This window comes from Epinephelus lanceolatus, chromosome 5 (assembly GCF_041903045.1).
Source record: "Epinephelus lanceolatus isolate andai-2023 chromosome 5, ASM4190304v1, whole genome shotgun sequence".
NCBI lineage: Eukaryota > Metazoa > Chordata > Actinopteri > Perciformes > Serranidae > Epinephelus > Epinephelus lanceolatus.
Window position 1 is genome coordinate 41,239,986 of NC_135738.1, and position 17,943 is coordinate 41,257,928.

The 17,943-nt window shown below is 40.8% G+C and overlaps 1 protein-coding gene across 2 annotated transcripts in view; it reads right to left on the reverse strand.

Annotated features, from left to right (window-relative positions):
• The window catches only part of il34 (interleukin 34), a 43,652-nt gene extending 26,948 nt beyond the window's left edge, over positions 1 to 16,704 (reverse strand). Inside the window, exons 1-2 of one of the 2 annotated variants that reach the window (XM_033635876.2) lie at positions 16,499 to 16,704; positions 7,080 to 7,364 (exon numbers count right to left, since the gene is read on the reverse strand). In XM_033635876.2, the coding sequence (XP_033491767.2) occupies positions 7,080 to 7,248 (169 nt within the window). In that variant the 5' untranslated portion in view covers positions 7,249 to 7,364; positions 16,499 to 16,704. Of the gene's footprint in view, positions 1 to 7,079; positions 7,365 to 16,132; positions 16,250 to 16,498 lie in introns of those variants that run through there. The other variant, XM_078168245.1, reaches the window with a different exon arrangement.
• Between the last annotated feature and the right edge of the window lie 1,239 nt (positions 16,705 to 17,943).

Below are 17,943 nucleotides of genomic sequence, written 5' to 3' on the forward strand. Positions count from 1 at the left end.
ATATCAAATTAAACAAACTAAACAAATCTGCCACATTTAACAGCATGTCACATTTTATGTCTGCTCAATTCAACAGTTCAACAAAAGGATCTGGGCGTATGGTAATATTCTCTTTGAACAGGACTGTGTTCTCTGCTCTGGCTACAGGGACATCTGACACAAATATATAACAGATGTTCAACTGTGTTTCTTGTAAACTGACCGTTGTATTGACGTTAAAAATCCATCACCAGTAAAGGTATCGAAGTGTGATTTGTCTGCGTGCATTTTTTCCACTGGCTGTCAAACTTTGATCACGAGATTCTTGGAAATTTGGAAATATTTTTTGGCCCTTAAATGTGCATGTCTTTTTTAAATTTTACATGTATTTGGCCTGGAATACATGTAAATATATGTATTTTGCAATTAAAAATGACATGTCTTTGAAAAACACATCTTAAAATAAATGTTTTATGTACAGCACTAAAATGTGTTTTATGGTAGTTGATTTAGAGTATCCTTTAGGGAAAAGGAAGGAAGGTAGGACTGTCACCTGGACGATATGAGAATCCTGAGTTCAGTCCCAGTTAATCCCTGCTCACTGCTTCTCTGCAGTTTAGTTTGTCATCATGGTTTTAAAGCCAGACAGGTAGCACTCTAAAAACTGGTTCAACTTTAAAAGTTAGGGTAACAATTTGCATGCATCTTTTGAAGTAGTTTCACCTCTGGCATTATTGAGGCAATCCTATGAGTCTTTTATAAATCTGACAAACTCCATTCGCTAAGTACAACCAGCATGACTTGCTTTGACCTCCAGAAAACTTATTTTGAGTTGAATCAACTTAATATGTATTAAAAGGTTGTGGTGATATTTAATGGTCAAATTACTTGATTTGATTATTTGATATTCTAACTTATTTCCTTTAATTCCATCCTACTCAAGAATGTCAAAAATAGTTTTGATTTTGACCAACCTCTTGAAACAAATTGTCAGCTGGGGCGTTGGTGGCTTAGTGGATAGAGCAGATGCCCCATGTACAAGATTGGTGCCGCAGCAGCCCAGGTTCGACTCCAGCCTCTGGCCCTTTGCTGCATGTCATTCCCTCTCTCTCTCCCCTTTTCACACTTGACCTTCCTATCAATTAAAGGCAAAACTGCCCAAAAAAAATCTTAAAAAAAAAAGAAAGAAGTTGTCAGCTAACTAAAACACATTAATAAAACAAATATAACTTCTTTTAATGCTGAAAGAGTTCTGTATTTTAAGCACTATCCACTAACCCCATGAATCCACTAGTTCATCTTAAAAAAATAGGTAACAATTTGCATGCATCTCTTAAGGTAGTTCCAAATCTGGCATTATAGAGTCAATCCTATTCTTTTATAATCTGAAAAAATAAATCAATTTTGTTCAACCAACATGAATTGCTTTGACCTGGAAAAGCTTATTTAAGTTGAGCCAACTTAAAATGCATTCAAATGTTGTGGTGATATTTTGTGGTGAAATTATTTTATTAAAGATATTCCAACTTATTTATTTGAATTTCATCCTTGTTAAAAATGTTTCTGATTTTGACTTTTTAAAATAAGTTGTCAACTAACTAAAACATTTAACTAAGCATTTTCCACTAGCCCTATGAGTCATATTAAACATGCATAAGTGTACTGCTGCCACGCCAGAGCCACATTGAAAACGAAAAAGAAAAAGAAAAACTGATCAGTATTTCATTATTGGCATTATGATATGAAATGTTTCACGCTTTAACAACATATTTTCATGATATCACATGAATTGTTTCTTGTTATAACAATAGGCTGTATCTTGTTATAACATGACACATTTCAATTATAATGCTATAAGTCATAAAACATGTATTGTTATAACATGAAACTCCTATTTGAATGAGGAAGTGGCGTGTGGAGAGCAGATAAATTGAGGAACATGGCTAATGATTTGAGTAAATTGTACTTCATCCTCGACACATGGTGACATTCAGCTGTTATTGGTGGATGGTGGATGATGTTTTACATACAAAAGAATTTTAAAAGGCATAGGGCAAATAGTGAGAGCAGCTAAGAAGATCACCTTTCCATGGCTGACATCTACACACACCAGTGTGTCAGAAAGGCTACCAGCATAATGACTGACCCCTTCCCTCCCACCACCTCTTCACACTCCTGCCATATGGAAGAAGGTTCCAGGGCATCTATGCACGACAGACTGTGCAGTTTTTTCCCAAAGCTATCAGAATTCTGAACACTGTCCGAGTGCTGACCCCATCCCTCCCTCCAACACCACGGGATGATACATTGTGACACACAGATGATACATTTAAAGAGCACCAGCACTTAAATTCTGCACTGCCTGTTTTTCCACAGCACACTGCACACATAGACACTTAAGCACTTTTTTTTACAGGGATTTTGTTTTTAAACATGTCTTAAGTCTAAATATGTCTTGCATTATAGAAGTGACTAATTAACCTGATTCTGTATTTGATTCTGATTCCTTACAGAAGGAAGAAGGAGGAGAAGGAACAGCACTGGGCTTTGAAATCAATCTGACATAGTGGCCTAACCCTGGAATTACATCTTCCAGGTCCATCATGTGATGTGATTGAGACTTTTTGCCCCTAGACTTCAGGATTTGATCCATTCAGTCCGATAACATTTTGAGACTAAAAGAGCTGCAATATTAAATTATTTGATCTCCATTCAAGTTAGGGGAGCACTAGACTAGCAAGTTAGCTGCTTGGCTGGCAAAAGCCTCTATAGTGTTGCTGCCCTATGGGCTCTTCGATGCGGAAGCAGAAATGGAAGATTCAGTACTTTACACATGGAAGTTAATATTTTTGGCTTCATGTGCCTCCAACTCTGTATCCACTTCTCTTTTACATCAATGTTCTGCACCCTGGATGTAGCACCATTTCTGATTGATCAGCTGGAGGAGCATGGAAGGTGGATACAAGTCCCAAGGAGTCATGCGAGGCACCAGGATGATGTGACCAAGGGGTAGGCCACTTTATATGTTGTAAATGATAGTGATCTCTTTTTCTTTTTTTGATGTGGCAGAAAAACACTTTAGATGTTGCCCTTGGCTGCAGGTGTTTAGGCCACATGTTTTTATGAATATAATTTCAAATAGAAATAGTCATTCTTCTATCAACCATTTCTTGTCCTGATCCTCCCAATGACACTGTTCTTGATGCAGTCTTGGTTTTCATGACATCCTCAATCTGACTCATCTAGGCTATTATTTTCTTCTTTTTTTTTTTGAAAATGATCTCTTGTGGAAATAATGTAGATACCCTACTGATTTAACAATAGCAATGCATGGAAACATGAAATATGTGGAGTTGTGAAAAAACGAGTTTGAATGTCTTTGTGTGTTTAAATATATGGCCTCAACTGTTTTTGCCTAAGCTCTCCAGTTACTAAAGTTATGGCACCCAAGGTGGTTCTGAGATGATGAGTTGTGGGTCTTGTCTGTGGATTTGTTTCTACAGGCTTGTTTGATTTTCCTCATCATTCAGACCAAAGCACCCTTGGGACACAAGTGAGGTTTCTTCAAGACAAGAACAGATCCACATATACTCTATATAATTCCTCTGTAAATCTGTCTACACCCTGTCATCCCAGGGCAAAGGTTGTCATTTAGATGGTCCACCATAAGGCCCTGTGTTAAGTGAGATTAACCGGGGACATCTGTAGCCTTTGTTCCTCTCCTCGGGCCTCCCAGCACTATTTACTCTTGAATTACAAGTTAAATGTCAGACTAATTAAGGCTCTTATTCACCTGCTGGCCTGCAGCAAACTATAGGGTAATTAAAGCTTCTCCATGTTTATTTTGTTTATTTTTTTGTTTATTTTATTTGGATCCCCATTAGCAGCTGCGCAGCAGCCGCTAATCTTCCTGGGGTCCACACAATGTCACTTTTGATTTTAGCCCCTTTCACACTGCCTGTACAAGGCAGGAATTGCACACCATTATTCCTCCATCATAGAATGGGGGGACAGAGTTGTCTCGCCTTTAAGCCAGCAGCGGACATCATTTGTAAAAGGGAAAGTTTTAGGATGGTACCATGGAGGGGGTGGGTGTGAGGTTTTGACAACCTGTTATGTGTGCGACCCATGGCGGGGCAATTAAAAAACCTAACAGCTAAAAGCAGTTAGCAGCTAACTCAAAGAAGAACAGCAGCCGAAAACTGGGAAAACAACTAGGTTACCCTCGGAGTGCAGGACGAGATTAGCTGCCATATAACAGCTATGTAACAGTGAATGATTGTAATTGCCATGGTATGCCATCGTTATTGTTTATAAAGCACTGCAGACACGTCTGTTATATGTCACAATAGAAGCAAACACTGTTGTGTAACATGTCACACCTCTTTTGCTTCTTGGATGCTGGCATGCTGAGCTGTATGATGCCGCTGTTGATTACTTCTACGTAAAAATGCAAAGGAAGGGGCCCTGCAGTGGCCCTAAAGCAAGATTTCTGTGTAAAAAGGGCTTTCGATATGGGAAAATACTATATCCATGCCGACTTTCTATGTGCAAACAAAGGCTTCTGATTAATGCTGCAAAAAGACACAAGGATCTGAACAGTCTAAAACCAGCATTGGAATTATGGTTACAGCGATATACTGGTTTTAAAGTATACTGTGACATAAAAAATGAAGTTCATCGTACTGTGTACATTTGCTTATCTATGATAATCAAAAAAATTCAACTAGATGGAGAATCTCCCCTATATTTTAGTTATTTTTAAAGGGGAGACTTTTTACACATACTTAAATTAACAAAATAGTTTCAAGTTTCACTTATAGTAATAAAACATTTGTTCAACCAAAAATAACCCTTCAATATTAATTCCTTTAAGACTCATTCTGACTGATAATAATATAAATTCTGTAATACTGTGATACCATGAAACTGGGTTTTTTTCAGAGACGGTTAGTGTACTGTGAAAATCTCCTACCGTTGCAACCCTAAAAGCTGACAAATGGGCAGACTCTTCTATATAATCTGTGTTAGCACCTGTACATCCACTGTTCATAGTGAATCCAAATGAAATGCTGTGATTAATGTCTCCACAGAGAGGTTCACTTTCATTTGAACTCTTTGAGACTCATTTTTCTCTTTAGATAAATTTTTTGAATCAAGGTGAGGAGGACAGTTAAGGGGCCAGGCCTGAGGAATATATTTGTGTTTTTGCTGCAAGTGCCTGCAGGCATTCATTCTCCTGCTGAAAAAGACCTCATACTCCATAGAAGTTGTGAATAACACAGATGTCCTTGCTGTACTGGCATTTTCAGAATTAAAGGATAGGTTCACATTTTTTCAAGTCTGCTCATATGTACACTGAAAGGGTTAATTGTTGCTGTAATTCTAAAGTAAAGCAAAAGTTAATATGAAGCAGATCAAGTGGGTGTCCTCCAAAGTTACGGTGTTTAGTATTCTCTTGCTGTGTTACTTTCTCTCTCAGGCTCAGCAACAAACACAGTCAATCAAAGAACGAGCATCATGTTAGCCTCAGCTGAACCTGAGGATTATGTTGTGAATGGAAACAGATAAGAGACAAAAGTACTTAAATTTTAACAGCTACTGAATCCTTAACATTGAAATTTAAACACCACTTAATCGATAGCTTTGAAATATTTCACTTTGAAAACCATGTATTTGAATTTATTTGTTCTGAATTTACCTCTTTAGCCAAGTTCAGACCTAAAATTTGTCATGAGAAACAGGCAACTACAGGAAACAGGCAACTACTCGCAATGCAACATTCTGAAAACCTGCACCAATGCAACAAAACAAGACAGTATAGCAATTCTATGCAACAACTCTCTGTACTCCAGTTCTGATTTCCAGTTTCTCAGGCTCATTCTTGGCTGAATATAATTTGTAGCTCCTTTAAATATGAATGAGGATAGTGATGGTGAGATACTGGCTGCAGTTGCATTTGTAGTGATGAAACGGTGACAATACGCCACAGTAATATATATAACCAGCGCTAATTAATCAGTCAATGATAATGTGTGTGTGTGTTAGTGTGTGTGTGGGGGGGGCATAAGCACATACAGCGAGAAGCAGTGACCCTCTGTCCGATGCCGACACACCATTAGGACAAAAACAGAGGGCTCAGCAGGGATGCAGCACCTGCTACAGCAAGCGAACACGGCGTTTGTGGTCATTTTGAAACATTTTGCATACATTCTAAAACCAGCGGCCGGCAATGATAATGAATGTTCATAAATTTAGATCCAAAAATTTAAGTTTCATTATAAAAAAAAAAGGTTCAGGGAAATTATTTGATTGGTCAAATTCAGATCTAAAATTTCACGTTGAAATTTTTCAAATAAAACCGTCAGTAAAATTTGAGTGCTCAAATTTAGATCCAAAAATTACAATTCCAAAAACTTTAAAAGGCAACATTAGAGCACAGTCTGTCGGTCATGTGGGCCAAGATAGTGGTTCAAAAACTGAAAAACAATAATGACTACCAGGAAGAATGATGGGGCTCCAGTAAGTTGTTGAATTTGTGCTGTGTATGTACTGTCTTATTGAACTGTTCTGCTGTTCTATTTGATCATTTGAAATTTAAGTTTTTAGATCTGATTTTGACCAATCAAATTTTAGCAACCTTTTTTTGAAATTCTGAAACTTGAATTTTTGGATATGAAGTTGTGAACATTATAAAAATCTATACATTCAAAGTCAGATTTTAAATTGCAAATCAAGAAATTTCATTTCAAAGTGGTGAATTCAAAATAAATAAATTCAGATACATGGTTTTCAAAGTAAAATGTCTCACTGTTTAGAATTCAGTGGTCTTTACATTTCAATATTAAGCATTCAGTAGCTATTAAATTTAGATACGTCTCTTATTTGCTTCCATAGTTGTAGTTTTCAGATACATATCGCACTTGTAGCTACCTGAAAATTATGTACACACACACACACACACACACACCCACACACAATTCCATTTTTTTACACTGAGACACAAAAACAAGCTCAGCACTAATAACAGCAGCAAGGCCCATTGCAGTGCACACACACACACACACACACACACACACACACCTGCAGATTTCACTTACCAAAAAGGCCTCCCAGCAGGTAGACTGAGTTGGACAGTTGGACCATAGTCTTGCGCTTAAGTCCTCGGCTCCACAGTGCTTTAATGTTAATGCACACACACAGGATCGACAACCTACACAACTCTGTTGTTTGCAACTCTTCAGTGTGTCTGTTCAGTGGGACACACATGGGATGTGGAGCCTCAGGTCTTCATTTCATCGTTGAGCATCTCCAGAACATGCCAGCAGACACAGATCCTGGTTTTTATGGCCCTTGTCCTTCTGTTGCTCCCTGCTGTTGACAGTCTGAAACAGATGGGGGATAAAAAAAAACTTGGCTGTCAACTCCACTGTTAAGTTAAAGCCCATAAAGTCTTCAAATAAACATGTCTACACATTTTTGATATGCTCATAAACTCAGACCTGTGATAGACTTCACAAAAAATGCTTAAAATGTTGGGTTCTACGTGGAGATGGATGGTCTTTAGTCCTTGATTATTCACATTTTTGAGACCATTTTGACACAAATAGAACCAACTAACCAATCAATATTGCTATACCTAGGCTAGAGCTACGCTGTTAGCATGACTAAAACTCAAACTAGATTCATAAAGATAGCACAATATTCATTGTGGAGGAATAGTTATCTCATGCAAGTTCCAGGTTTCTGCAAGTTCAATTTTGACACTGAAAGCAATGAAAACTTTGGCTGCCTAGAAGGTAGATTGTGTAAAACAAAATACATTTAACAGCATGAAATATATATGGAACAATGGTCAAAGTAATGATGAAGAGCAATGAAAAACATTGAGTGACATGAGCAGAGTTTGTCCCTGTTTAATGTTCATATTTGATATAGAAAAAAGATAAACGTAAGCCCAAGCCAACAACTGCAGCACCCATGACCTATCCTGTCATTTCATATAAACTAGCGATACTGTTTTCAGGAATCTGTTAGCTATCGTATCTTATCGCATCTTATCTTATCAGATCTGTACAAGCCTCTGATGGGAAGAATGCGAATTTGAATGTTTGTCTCTTCAGATGAATTCTCTTCAGGTCAAAGGACTTTCACAGTAAGGATGTTTGGCTGTTCGTTCACTCATTCTGATGAAATATGGGCATGTCATGTATCTCACCAATGAGATCACCATTTTGAGAAAACAGGGATATATGATACAATTCAGCCCAGAGGTACTTATAGTTTTTCAAGGGGACCAACAAAATGCTGCAGCCAGTCACAGCTGTTTAAAATATCAAAATACAGGTGTTCATAAGTCTTTGCAATCTGATGAAGACATGATATTTGTATTTTACATCAGATGGTCAGCTAAGTAGGAGGATTAGGGCTGCCACTAACCATTATTATCTATGTATCTATTGTTTTTAGCTATGCTAGCAGCATGGCTCTCAGGAAAGCCCAGTCACCAGGATAAAACATTTGCATTGTTCGTTTCTGCAAACAGCAAATACACTACATTTGTATGTTTCATATATATCATAACAACCTTTATGAAGTTGCACAGTATATAAGCTGACTTTGTCATGTGGAGGTGGAGGGGATGGTGGATGGTGTTACACCTCAGCCAGACGCCTTTGAAGCTGCAGACCACTGTTCAGGACCAACAAACACCAAAACTGGTTATAAGACATGCGCGTTTACAGTGGCTTTTTAGCCACCAAATGTGGGTGTTTTTTAGTGACCCATCACTGTTTTTCCACAGGGGATAGTACCATAAAAAATGGTTGTTCTCCACCAAGACATTGCTGTTCCATCTGGGATTGTGCCCTTAAAATTGGGTTTCATCACCAATTGTTTTTTGTGCCTTAACCTAACCACATGTCCACATTGTTAAAACATAGAAATGGAAAATTTCAACATTTCCACAACATATAAACCTACAAATAGAAACATACAATGCCAATATTTTACCTGGCGATTGGGTTGCTGAGCATGGCAGTGCCAGTTGGTAGGGTCAGTCCATCATTTTTGTCCAGACTGAAACGACTTAACAACTATTGGATAGACTACCATGAAATTTCATAAAGACATTCATGGTCCCCAAATGAAGAATGACTCTGGTGATGGCTTAACTTTTACTCAAGCACCACAAGCAGGTTGACATTTATTGAATTATTGAATAGATCATTATGAAATTTGGTGTAGACAGCCATGTCACCCTCAGGATGAATTGTAATAACTTTGTTTAAACACTAAACTAAGATGGTGAGGATGGTAACATTTTACAGCAGCATGTTGCATTGTTATCGTAGGCATGTCAGCATGTTGATGTGTAGCATTTTGCTCGAAGCACCACTATGCCAAATAGCACGGCCACCAGAATGACAGTAATATGAAGAATGTCCATCACAATTTCCAAGCTCCTCTTTAAATTGGTTGTTTTGTCAAAAACTCAGAGACATTTTATTTACAGTGACACATAACAGAGAAAAGCAGCAAATGCCCACATTTGAAAAGCTGCAATGAGATAATGTTTGCCAATTTTGCTTAATTAATTGCTTAAATGCACTTATCAGGGTGCAACATGTGAAACTCATCAACATGTTTGGTCATGCTTATAACACACTAACAACTAACAGTCTGCTTGTTCAACAAAATGTTTGATTGAATTTTCCTGGCCACTCAGCAAATGGCATGGCTCACTGTAAGTCAAAAGGAGAAAGAAATCTCAGCTAAAGCAGCATAAATTATATAGATTAACTAAGAAGAGAATCCACTTTATAATTTATTTCCAAATGAAGAGGGATGCATTGGGTTTTTTTTTTTCAGGTGTGAGAAGGAATAGACCTCTAGGTGTTCAGAATGCAGGCAGGTGAACAAGCAATGAAGAAAAAAGAAAAAAAAAAAAGAAAAAGTGAGAGAGACCAAAGGGAATGTTGAGCTACCAAGAACTTAGAGCAAACCCTAAACTAATTTCTTAAAAAAAAAAAGCAATTCTCGAAATGTTGGGGAAAGCAAAACATGCCCATAATAAATTTTCCATTGAAAATGTTCACGATCAGCTTTTACCAAATAGCTAAGCTAATGTTAGCTTACTGATCTTACATGAATGTTAGTTGACGTTAGGCTAATGTCTGAATTAATACTGTGTTAAAAACCTCACGTTTATGGTTATGTGTCCAATATCCTAAACAATAAAGCTGGTGTCATGTCTAGGTATAGGAACAGTAACTCTGAGCAATATTGACCTTTTATAACCCAATGAAGAATACATACACAAATGCAATATTCTAATGAAGGATTTCTACCATGGATTTCTGTGTGTAGTTTGCATGTTCTCCTCGTGTCAGTGTTGGTTTTCTCCAGGTTCTCTGGTTTCCCTCCCATCATCCAGTAGGTTAACTGGTGACCCTAAATTGAATGGGAGTGTGAATGGTTGTCTATCTCTATGTGTCAGCCCTGCGATAGTCTGGTGACCTGTCCAGGGTGTACCCCACCTCTCGCCCAGTGTCAGCTGGGATAGGCTCCAGCCCCCCCCCCCCCCCCCCCCCCCCCCCCCCGCCAACTTGCACTTCTTCAGTTCTTCCTTCAGTCCACAAGGAGGAACCACAGAGAGAAATGGAAAAAATAATTCATCTGACTGTTGGTGAAAAAAAAAAAGCAGACTTCTCACTGTGTGCAATATCTGTACTCACTTCCTTGTGAGGTGCTCTTTTACTTCAATGAGTCTGTCATATATTATCTGTCTATAATTACGTGTCTTCAGCTGATATCTACTGTACATCTTTAAAGCACAATCTGAGCATTTCTAGATAATCTTAAGCACTGATGCCAGAAAGACTCAACTTTGGGATTGGTTAGTAATTAGAGGGAAAAAATGTATTTTTGATTTTGGGGTGAACTGTTTCTCTAAGGCATAGAGCCACTAACTGTATTTGAGATCTGGTTTTGGGGGATAATATAAGCTAATTAAGACTTTTTTTAAAGCCCCTACAAGGAACTTTCATTTTGAGTTGATTTTGGCGACCCTGTGGACAAAAGCGGTAGTGTTTTGCCGGAATGAAGCCTACATTTCCCATGAGCTCTAGCACGTATTGTCGTAAAGACGCTTACATGGCTCGCGCATGTGTTTGTTTTGGGGATGAATGAAACAACAAGACGGGAAAACTTTGCCCCCGCTCCTATCGGGGATCCCAGCTCACCTCTGCCGCGCCCCAGCCCCACCTCTCCGGCGTAAGCGCCACTGCCGCCGGGGTAGACACAGCGGTCGGCTAGTAAGGATGAAAGCCTGTTTGGCAAGCACTTCCACGGCTTCTTGGACTGAGTATGGAGCGGTACCTCGCCTCTTTATTTCTCGGCGCTCGCTGGACCCTGTCGAGGCCTGGCTGGTACCTGTCGTCGGCCCGGATGAGGTGTTCCCGCCCCGCCGCCCTTGCTGTCCTCGTCCCCGCTGGCGCAGGGTGAATCTGCGCAACCTGCGGCCTCTGTGTGTGGCTCCCCGGACAGCTAACGCCGTGGACCCGCCAGCTCCTGCCAGGATTGGGCTGGTAAATGCTAGATCGCTAGCGAACAAAACGTTTATCCTGAAGGATTTCCTGACTTCCCGAGGATTGGATTTTCTCTGTGTGACTGAGATGTGGCTGACTGTTGGTGAGTCCAGTGCTTTCACAGAACTTTTACCCGATGATTGCTGCTATTTTAACTCCCCGCGGACGTCAGGTTGAGGAGGAGGAATAGCGACTATTTATAAATGTAAGCAGCTAGGTAAGATGCAGTGTGCCGTCTGAGTGCTGTAAATCGCTTCGTCCTGGAAGCGAGCTGCGGCGGACCCGTACACAGTTTCCTAAAGGTATGGATATACACTATATAGAAATAGCTTATCTTCACACCGATGGTCTCATTTGCTGTTGTAGGTCACGCACAGACATCAGCAGAAACAAGAGACTTTTGCATATCCAGTTAAAAGTTCCTTGTAACAGCTTTAAGTACTTTTGCTATTGACTGGGGTGATAGTCGGCCCCCAGAAATGGTGCTGTGTTTACAGTCTAATGCTGTGTGTATCCTATTCAGCTAACTCTCGTGAAACATTCCCTGAGTCAAACACTCAAACACAGTCTTAATGTGGGTTGCTGAATTTTAATTTCAAAATATGAACCCGACTTAAATACACGAACTGTTCCTTTTCATTCATTTTCCGTAACCACTTCTCCTGTTAGGGGTCATGGGGGGCTGGAGCCTATCCCAGGTGTGACTGGGTGAGAGGCGGGGTATACGATGGACAGCCAACAAACTATCACAGGACTAACACATAGAGACAGACAACCATTGTTGCTCACATTCACACCTACGGGAACTTAGAGTCACCAGTTCACCTTTCAGCATGACTTTGGACTGTGGGAGGAAGCTGGAGGCCCTGGGGAAAACCCACACTGACACAGGGAGAACATGCAAACTCCACACAGAAGGGCCCCAGCTGGCCAGCGGGTTTAAGCCTATGAGGCGACAGTGGCAACCATTGCACCACCGTGGCGCCAACTGCTCCGTCATGCATAGAAAAAAAATCTTCCTCATACTTCTTCATACCAGAGGGAACACTGTGCCTCACAGACATCACATGAATAATCAAACTGGAGAATCCGTGTAGAGCCCACATCAGCATCCATGCAGATATTTCCAAGAAACCCACAGAAAACGCTTACCAGCTGAGCACAGGCAGCTTCCACATATCCTTAATAAAATCACTTCTTCCCATGAGCTGATTCTACAGCATAAGGTCTATTTGCAGTTCAGAGGACTCCTGCTGCTCTGGCATATCTTCAACTCAGACCAATGTGTGGACATCATCTTCACATATGGTTAACAGACCCTCCTCTCGTATAGACAACATATTTGTCAACACATAGACAATCTGATGAACTATGAGGTCATTTTAGATGCAACTGAAGTTCAGTGCAAATTCACAGCCAATCATGGATGACTCAGAAAGATGATTGAGATAAAAGGCAAGTTTATTTCACATCTCTGTGACCTCTGTGGTGCTGTACTGGAGGGCATTATATTTAAAGGTGTTTCTAATATTTGTCGAACCCCCGTTGGGCAGAATATTAGAAACATCTCAGGTAGAGGAGAGGCATTCCCCCGATGAGTCAGAGACTTTCAGAGCAGCACGCCCACCACTGCATGCCCGCTGCGCCTCATCAGTAAAACGTTCCAATCTCAAGCAAATGCCAGCAAATCTCAGGAATGCTTCTGATGTTTGGGTGAGAAACACACAGGAGCTGAGCTGTATTATCCCTGGTGAATGTCACCGATATGTCACACTCACTCAGATGAAAACTGTCTACTTTGTGACAGAACGTTAATACCTCAATGCAACACAGCATGATGCATGATATTCTTCAGAGTTAAATGAGAAGATGTTTAAACATGTCTCACTCAGTATGCACTTAATATTTATCCACACAATAATCTGTGTCAAAGATGAGTCATTCCTTCCTTTTGTTTCCCTCCCTCATGCCTCTATTCCTGTTTTTCTCTTGTCATATCTTTACCTTCCTCCTCGTTCACTCCCCACAGCTGGATGTCACATCTCAGTGCTTAGCCAGCTGACTAACTCAGTGACTTTCCAGCTGGTTAGATGTGCCACCAGTGGTGAGGTCATTGTGGCAGGCAGCCAAGCTGCAAAGATCAACAAATGACTAAACCCAACTGATGGTTTCACAGCTGGCAAAAATGGATGGAACAGTGTGTAGGTTGTAACTGCAGCATGTGTGGTCACCTCATGAGGAGGCTACAGCTAGTTTTCATTAAGTATAATTTCATTCCAGTAAGAGTGCAAGAAGATAAACAGTAACGATAAATAACAGTATTTGAAAGAGGGTAAATGGAGGTTTAGGGGCCGCGTGTCAGGTGCCCCATTTTTTTTTTTAAATGCTCCACTCTGCAACTCAAAGTTAAAGAAAGTGCACATTGAATGAATCATAAACGTAATATCTGTATGGGCAAAAATGTGTGTCAGCCTGTAGAACGTCCAGGTGTTCATGAATCCATAGAACTAGACAGGACTGATTGAATCAGACTCAAGCCGAGACCTCCGCCAGCCAAGGCCATTGCCATGCTCCTCGGATGGTCATTCTTTCAACTTTGGTGTCTTCATGAGTTTTAAGTTGTAATGGGGAAACAACATGGACGCTCCAGAGGCGATGTGTTGTATGTAATTATTCACAGCGTTTTAATAAATCCTTGATAACAAAGCACAAAGGAAACACATCAAACAAGGTGTGAAATATGATTGGGAACTCATTTTTCAGATTATTCTGACACCAATGAATGCAGTACATGCAGAGGAAACAGGGATGTCTACTTGCTCTCAAAGAACAAAAGAGCGTTAGTCAGTGACATTTTTTTAACATCGTAATGAGCTTACATAGCCTACATACATACTGTATCAATGTGTTAGAATTATTATTTTATCTTTATTAATGTAAATGTATACATGATGACTGTCTTGTGAGTAGTTGCACTGTGAGAAGTTTTGTGGGGCGGGTGGCACTAGCTGTCAAACATGCTTGGACTGAAACACTATATTGCAAAAAGTATTAAAACTTGAAGCGCTCCATACATTTACATGTCATTTTGGGGACAGCAGAGGAAATGGCAGGGAAGTTATATTAGGTAGAGATAAAAAATAATAATAATTTGGGAGGAGTGACCTGTTGGTAGCCCATTCAAAGACTCCCATGACTCGTGCAGTCTCGATCTTGACTTTGCCCACAATGCTCAAAAACCTGAACTACAAAACTTTATCAATAGGACACAGGCTGGTAAATGTACTTTTCCAGTCATAGCATCCGCTCAAAGTGCTGTTCACTACAGCTACCATTCACCCATTCATACTGGTGACCAAGGCTACCATACATCATCAGTTCATCAGTTAAACATTCACATGCACTGTTATCTTGCAAGGACACGTCAACATGTAGACTGCACAGGCCAGGTATCGAACCATAGACGACCCCATATGCTCACCTGACCAGACATAAAACCCGAATGTCACAACATGGTAGCTGACATGCTTAACCTTTTGCACCCACACAAGCAATGATGCATAACAGCTGCATCTCTAAGCTGCTTTCAGTGTGCACTCAGAAAATTACAGGGTCTGTCAAATCCTCCCTCTCCAAGGACATACTGTATGCCCATAGTCCTACAGAATACACATGTATATTGAAATATACCATAATATATAGGCTGGTATTTACTGTAGTATTCCTGTACTTCTGCCAGCCCCGCCAGTCTACAGGTCTTTCATATCCATCCACTGTAACCTTCACTTTATCCATCAGCATTGCATATCTAAACCTCATCCTAACTTTAAACCTGACACTAAAACCAAGCAGTCCTATCCCTCAAACCGAGGGCAGACTGGACACAAACAGAGAGTTATCAGGTCCAAACCTCGCACTGGCCCTTACAAGGACAGAACACACACATTCACACACACACACACACACACACACATTCACACACACACACACACACACACACACATTGCTCTGGGCTGACTCACCGCAGTTTTCCTCCTTTTCCTCTTGCCCTCTGTTGCCTAGCCTGTAAAAGAAGTTCGCCTATAGGCTGCAGTCTATCACAGAAGCCTATGGGCAGGACGTCTAATTTTACAGTAACAGAGGCACTGCCCTGCAGACTCTGCAGCAGAGGCCAGAGGAAAGGCCTGCTGTATTTGCATATCCTGGCCAAAAATGCTCTTTCAACCACATAAAAAAACTGAAGCTCGGGTCAAATGAGCATGATGGAGAGCGTGAACTGTCTGTGGCTGCATGAACTGCTCTCACCATGTCTAACAGAGATAATTATTTAATTATTTATTCTGATGGGAAGCTATTTAATTTACCCTCAGAGTAATGTTTTTTTTAATGTGCTGCGCAAACAGTCTTGTCTCTTAATTCAACCAGCAGCCTGACTACTTCTCAATTGTGAAACCTGGACTCTCTCACTCCTGCGCCTGCTCTGGTGTTGCAATTCTTGGATACGGATGTTTATACAGTCTAGCTGTACTGTGAGGAGCCAAAACCCCTAGGTGGTAAGGTCTCACCTTCTCGTGCTCGATTTATGACAGCTGCTGCAGAGAGTGTGAAATCGCGTCTGCTTGCATTATTTAACCCAGGCTGAGAGTTCATTTGCCTTGCAAGCCTCGTCGGCACATACTGTCAATGTCTTCAGCCAGAGGCTAAGCGCAGCCTGGGCAATAAATAGCCGACGCACCTGACGAAAGTGAAAGTACTGCTGGACAACTAAAGGCTACAGGCTGCACACACTCTCTCGTGCGTCACACACACACACACACACACACACACACACACACACACACACACACACACAGCAGTAGCAGCAGCACACCTGTGTGACCGTGGGGAAAGTTTGACAAATTAAAATCACACACACATGGGTACACACGCACCTCGAGAGTCCCGTCTGCCCCGGCTCCCGGGATGCGTAAAGGCTGTATCCGCTAAGAGGTTGCACGTTGTAATGAGCCCTTGTTAAACCAAGAGAAAAGCCGACCCGATAGGCATCCAAGTAAAATCGCCTATAAGGGAAGTCCTTTAGTGGCTCCGTCCATCCACGCAGCTGTGGTGCGCTCTGTCTGTGTGTGCCGCCAAGTGCGCAACAGGCTGGCCTGCAGTTCCTTCCAGTCAACGCCGAGTCGCAGACACGCACACAAATGCAGCCTGCTTTCAAAATAAGAGCAGCTCGGAGCCTCCCTTGCGTGTATCACAGTCCTCCTCCTCCTCCTCCTCTCTCTCTCTCTCTCTCTCTCTCTCTCTCTCTCTCTCTCTCTCTCTGACACACACATCTTGCTTTTTTTGGTTCAAATACACCAATTGACAACTGTATTACGCAAAAGATCCTCCCCTTGACCACAAGGAAGTCTTGCAAACACGTCTTTTAAAAATAACAAACTTATTTCTGTAATTAAATGTAAAACCATATTTACCTCTAGTCATGTTTCAGGATCGGAGAAATCTGATTATTCATCTAAAGTGGGGGCGTTTGAGAGACTGGCGCCTTTTATTAAACCAGCCTTAACCTGCAGTGTCTTTATTTACACAGCCTTAAACCCTTTGGCAGTGAACTTGGCCATTGCCCAATCTGCCTGTTGCCTATTATCATTAGGGTTTCACACAGTTTTGTTTCTACTTGCTTAACAGACGTGTCGTCACACCCTGCGGGAAACAACATGTGGTTTAACGCAGTACACATCTGCATTTCTCGGCATGTTGCATCACTAACAGAACACAGAGGTGTCAGTTCATCCGGATTTTACTTTGAAATTTGGGTTTTAACCAGAACTGTCGGTAGGCCACTGTATTCCATCCGGCTTGACAGTAAACGCAGATTCACTATGGTGCTGCTGGCTCTCATAATAGATGATACTTGGACTCCTGCTGATAGTGCTCTGGTCTGCAGCACACATGTTTTTATTCAGCTTTCCAGCTGTTTCTGTGCGCGTCCATTCACAATAACCCTGCTGTTTTCATATTATAGAGAATATACATTAACATTTTATACATCATATTGAGGGGAGACAATGATTAGACTGGTAGAAATAAAAGAAAATAAGTTTTTCACTTGTTTGTTAAATAAATCTGCTGAATTTCTTCTTTTAAATCAAGTCTTTTTATCATAAGGGCTTTCTTCCAAATACATATATATATATATTTCAGGTAAGAATATCTAAAAAAGCCGCACACGCTCATGGCCAAGACAAAGTAATGATCCACCTGTGCCTTGTATAGGCTAACACATAAAAAGCCTCGGAGTGAGGCAAAGGAGGACTGAGGACCCATGGCGCGTTTCAGAGATTTTAGACAACTTAAATTATAACTCCTCTCACTGGCGAAG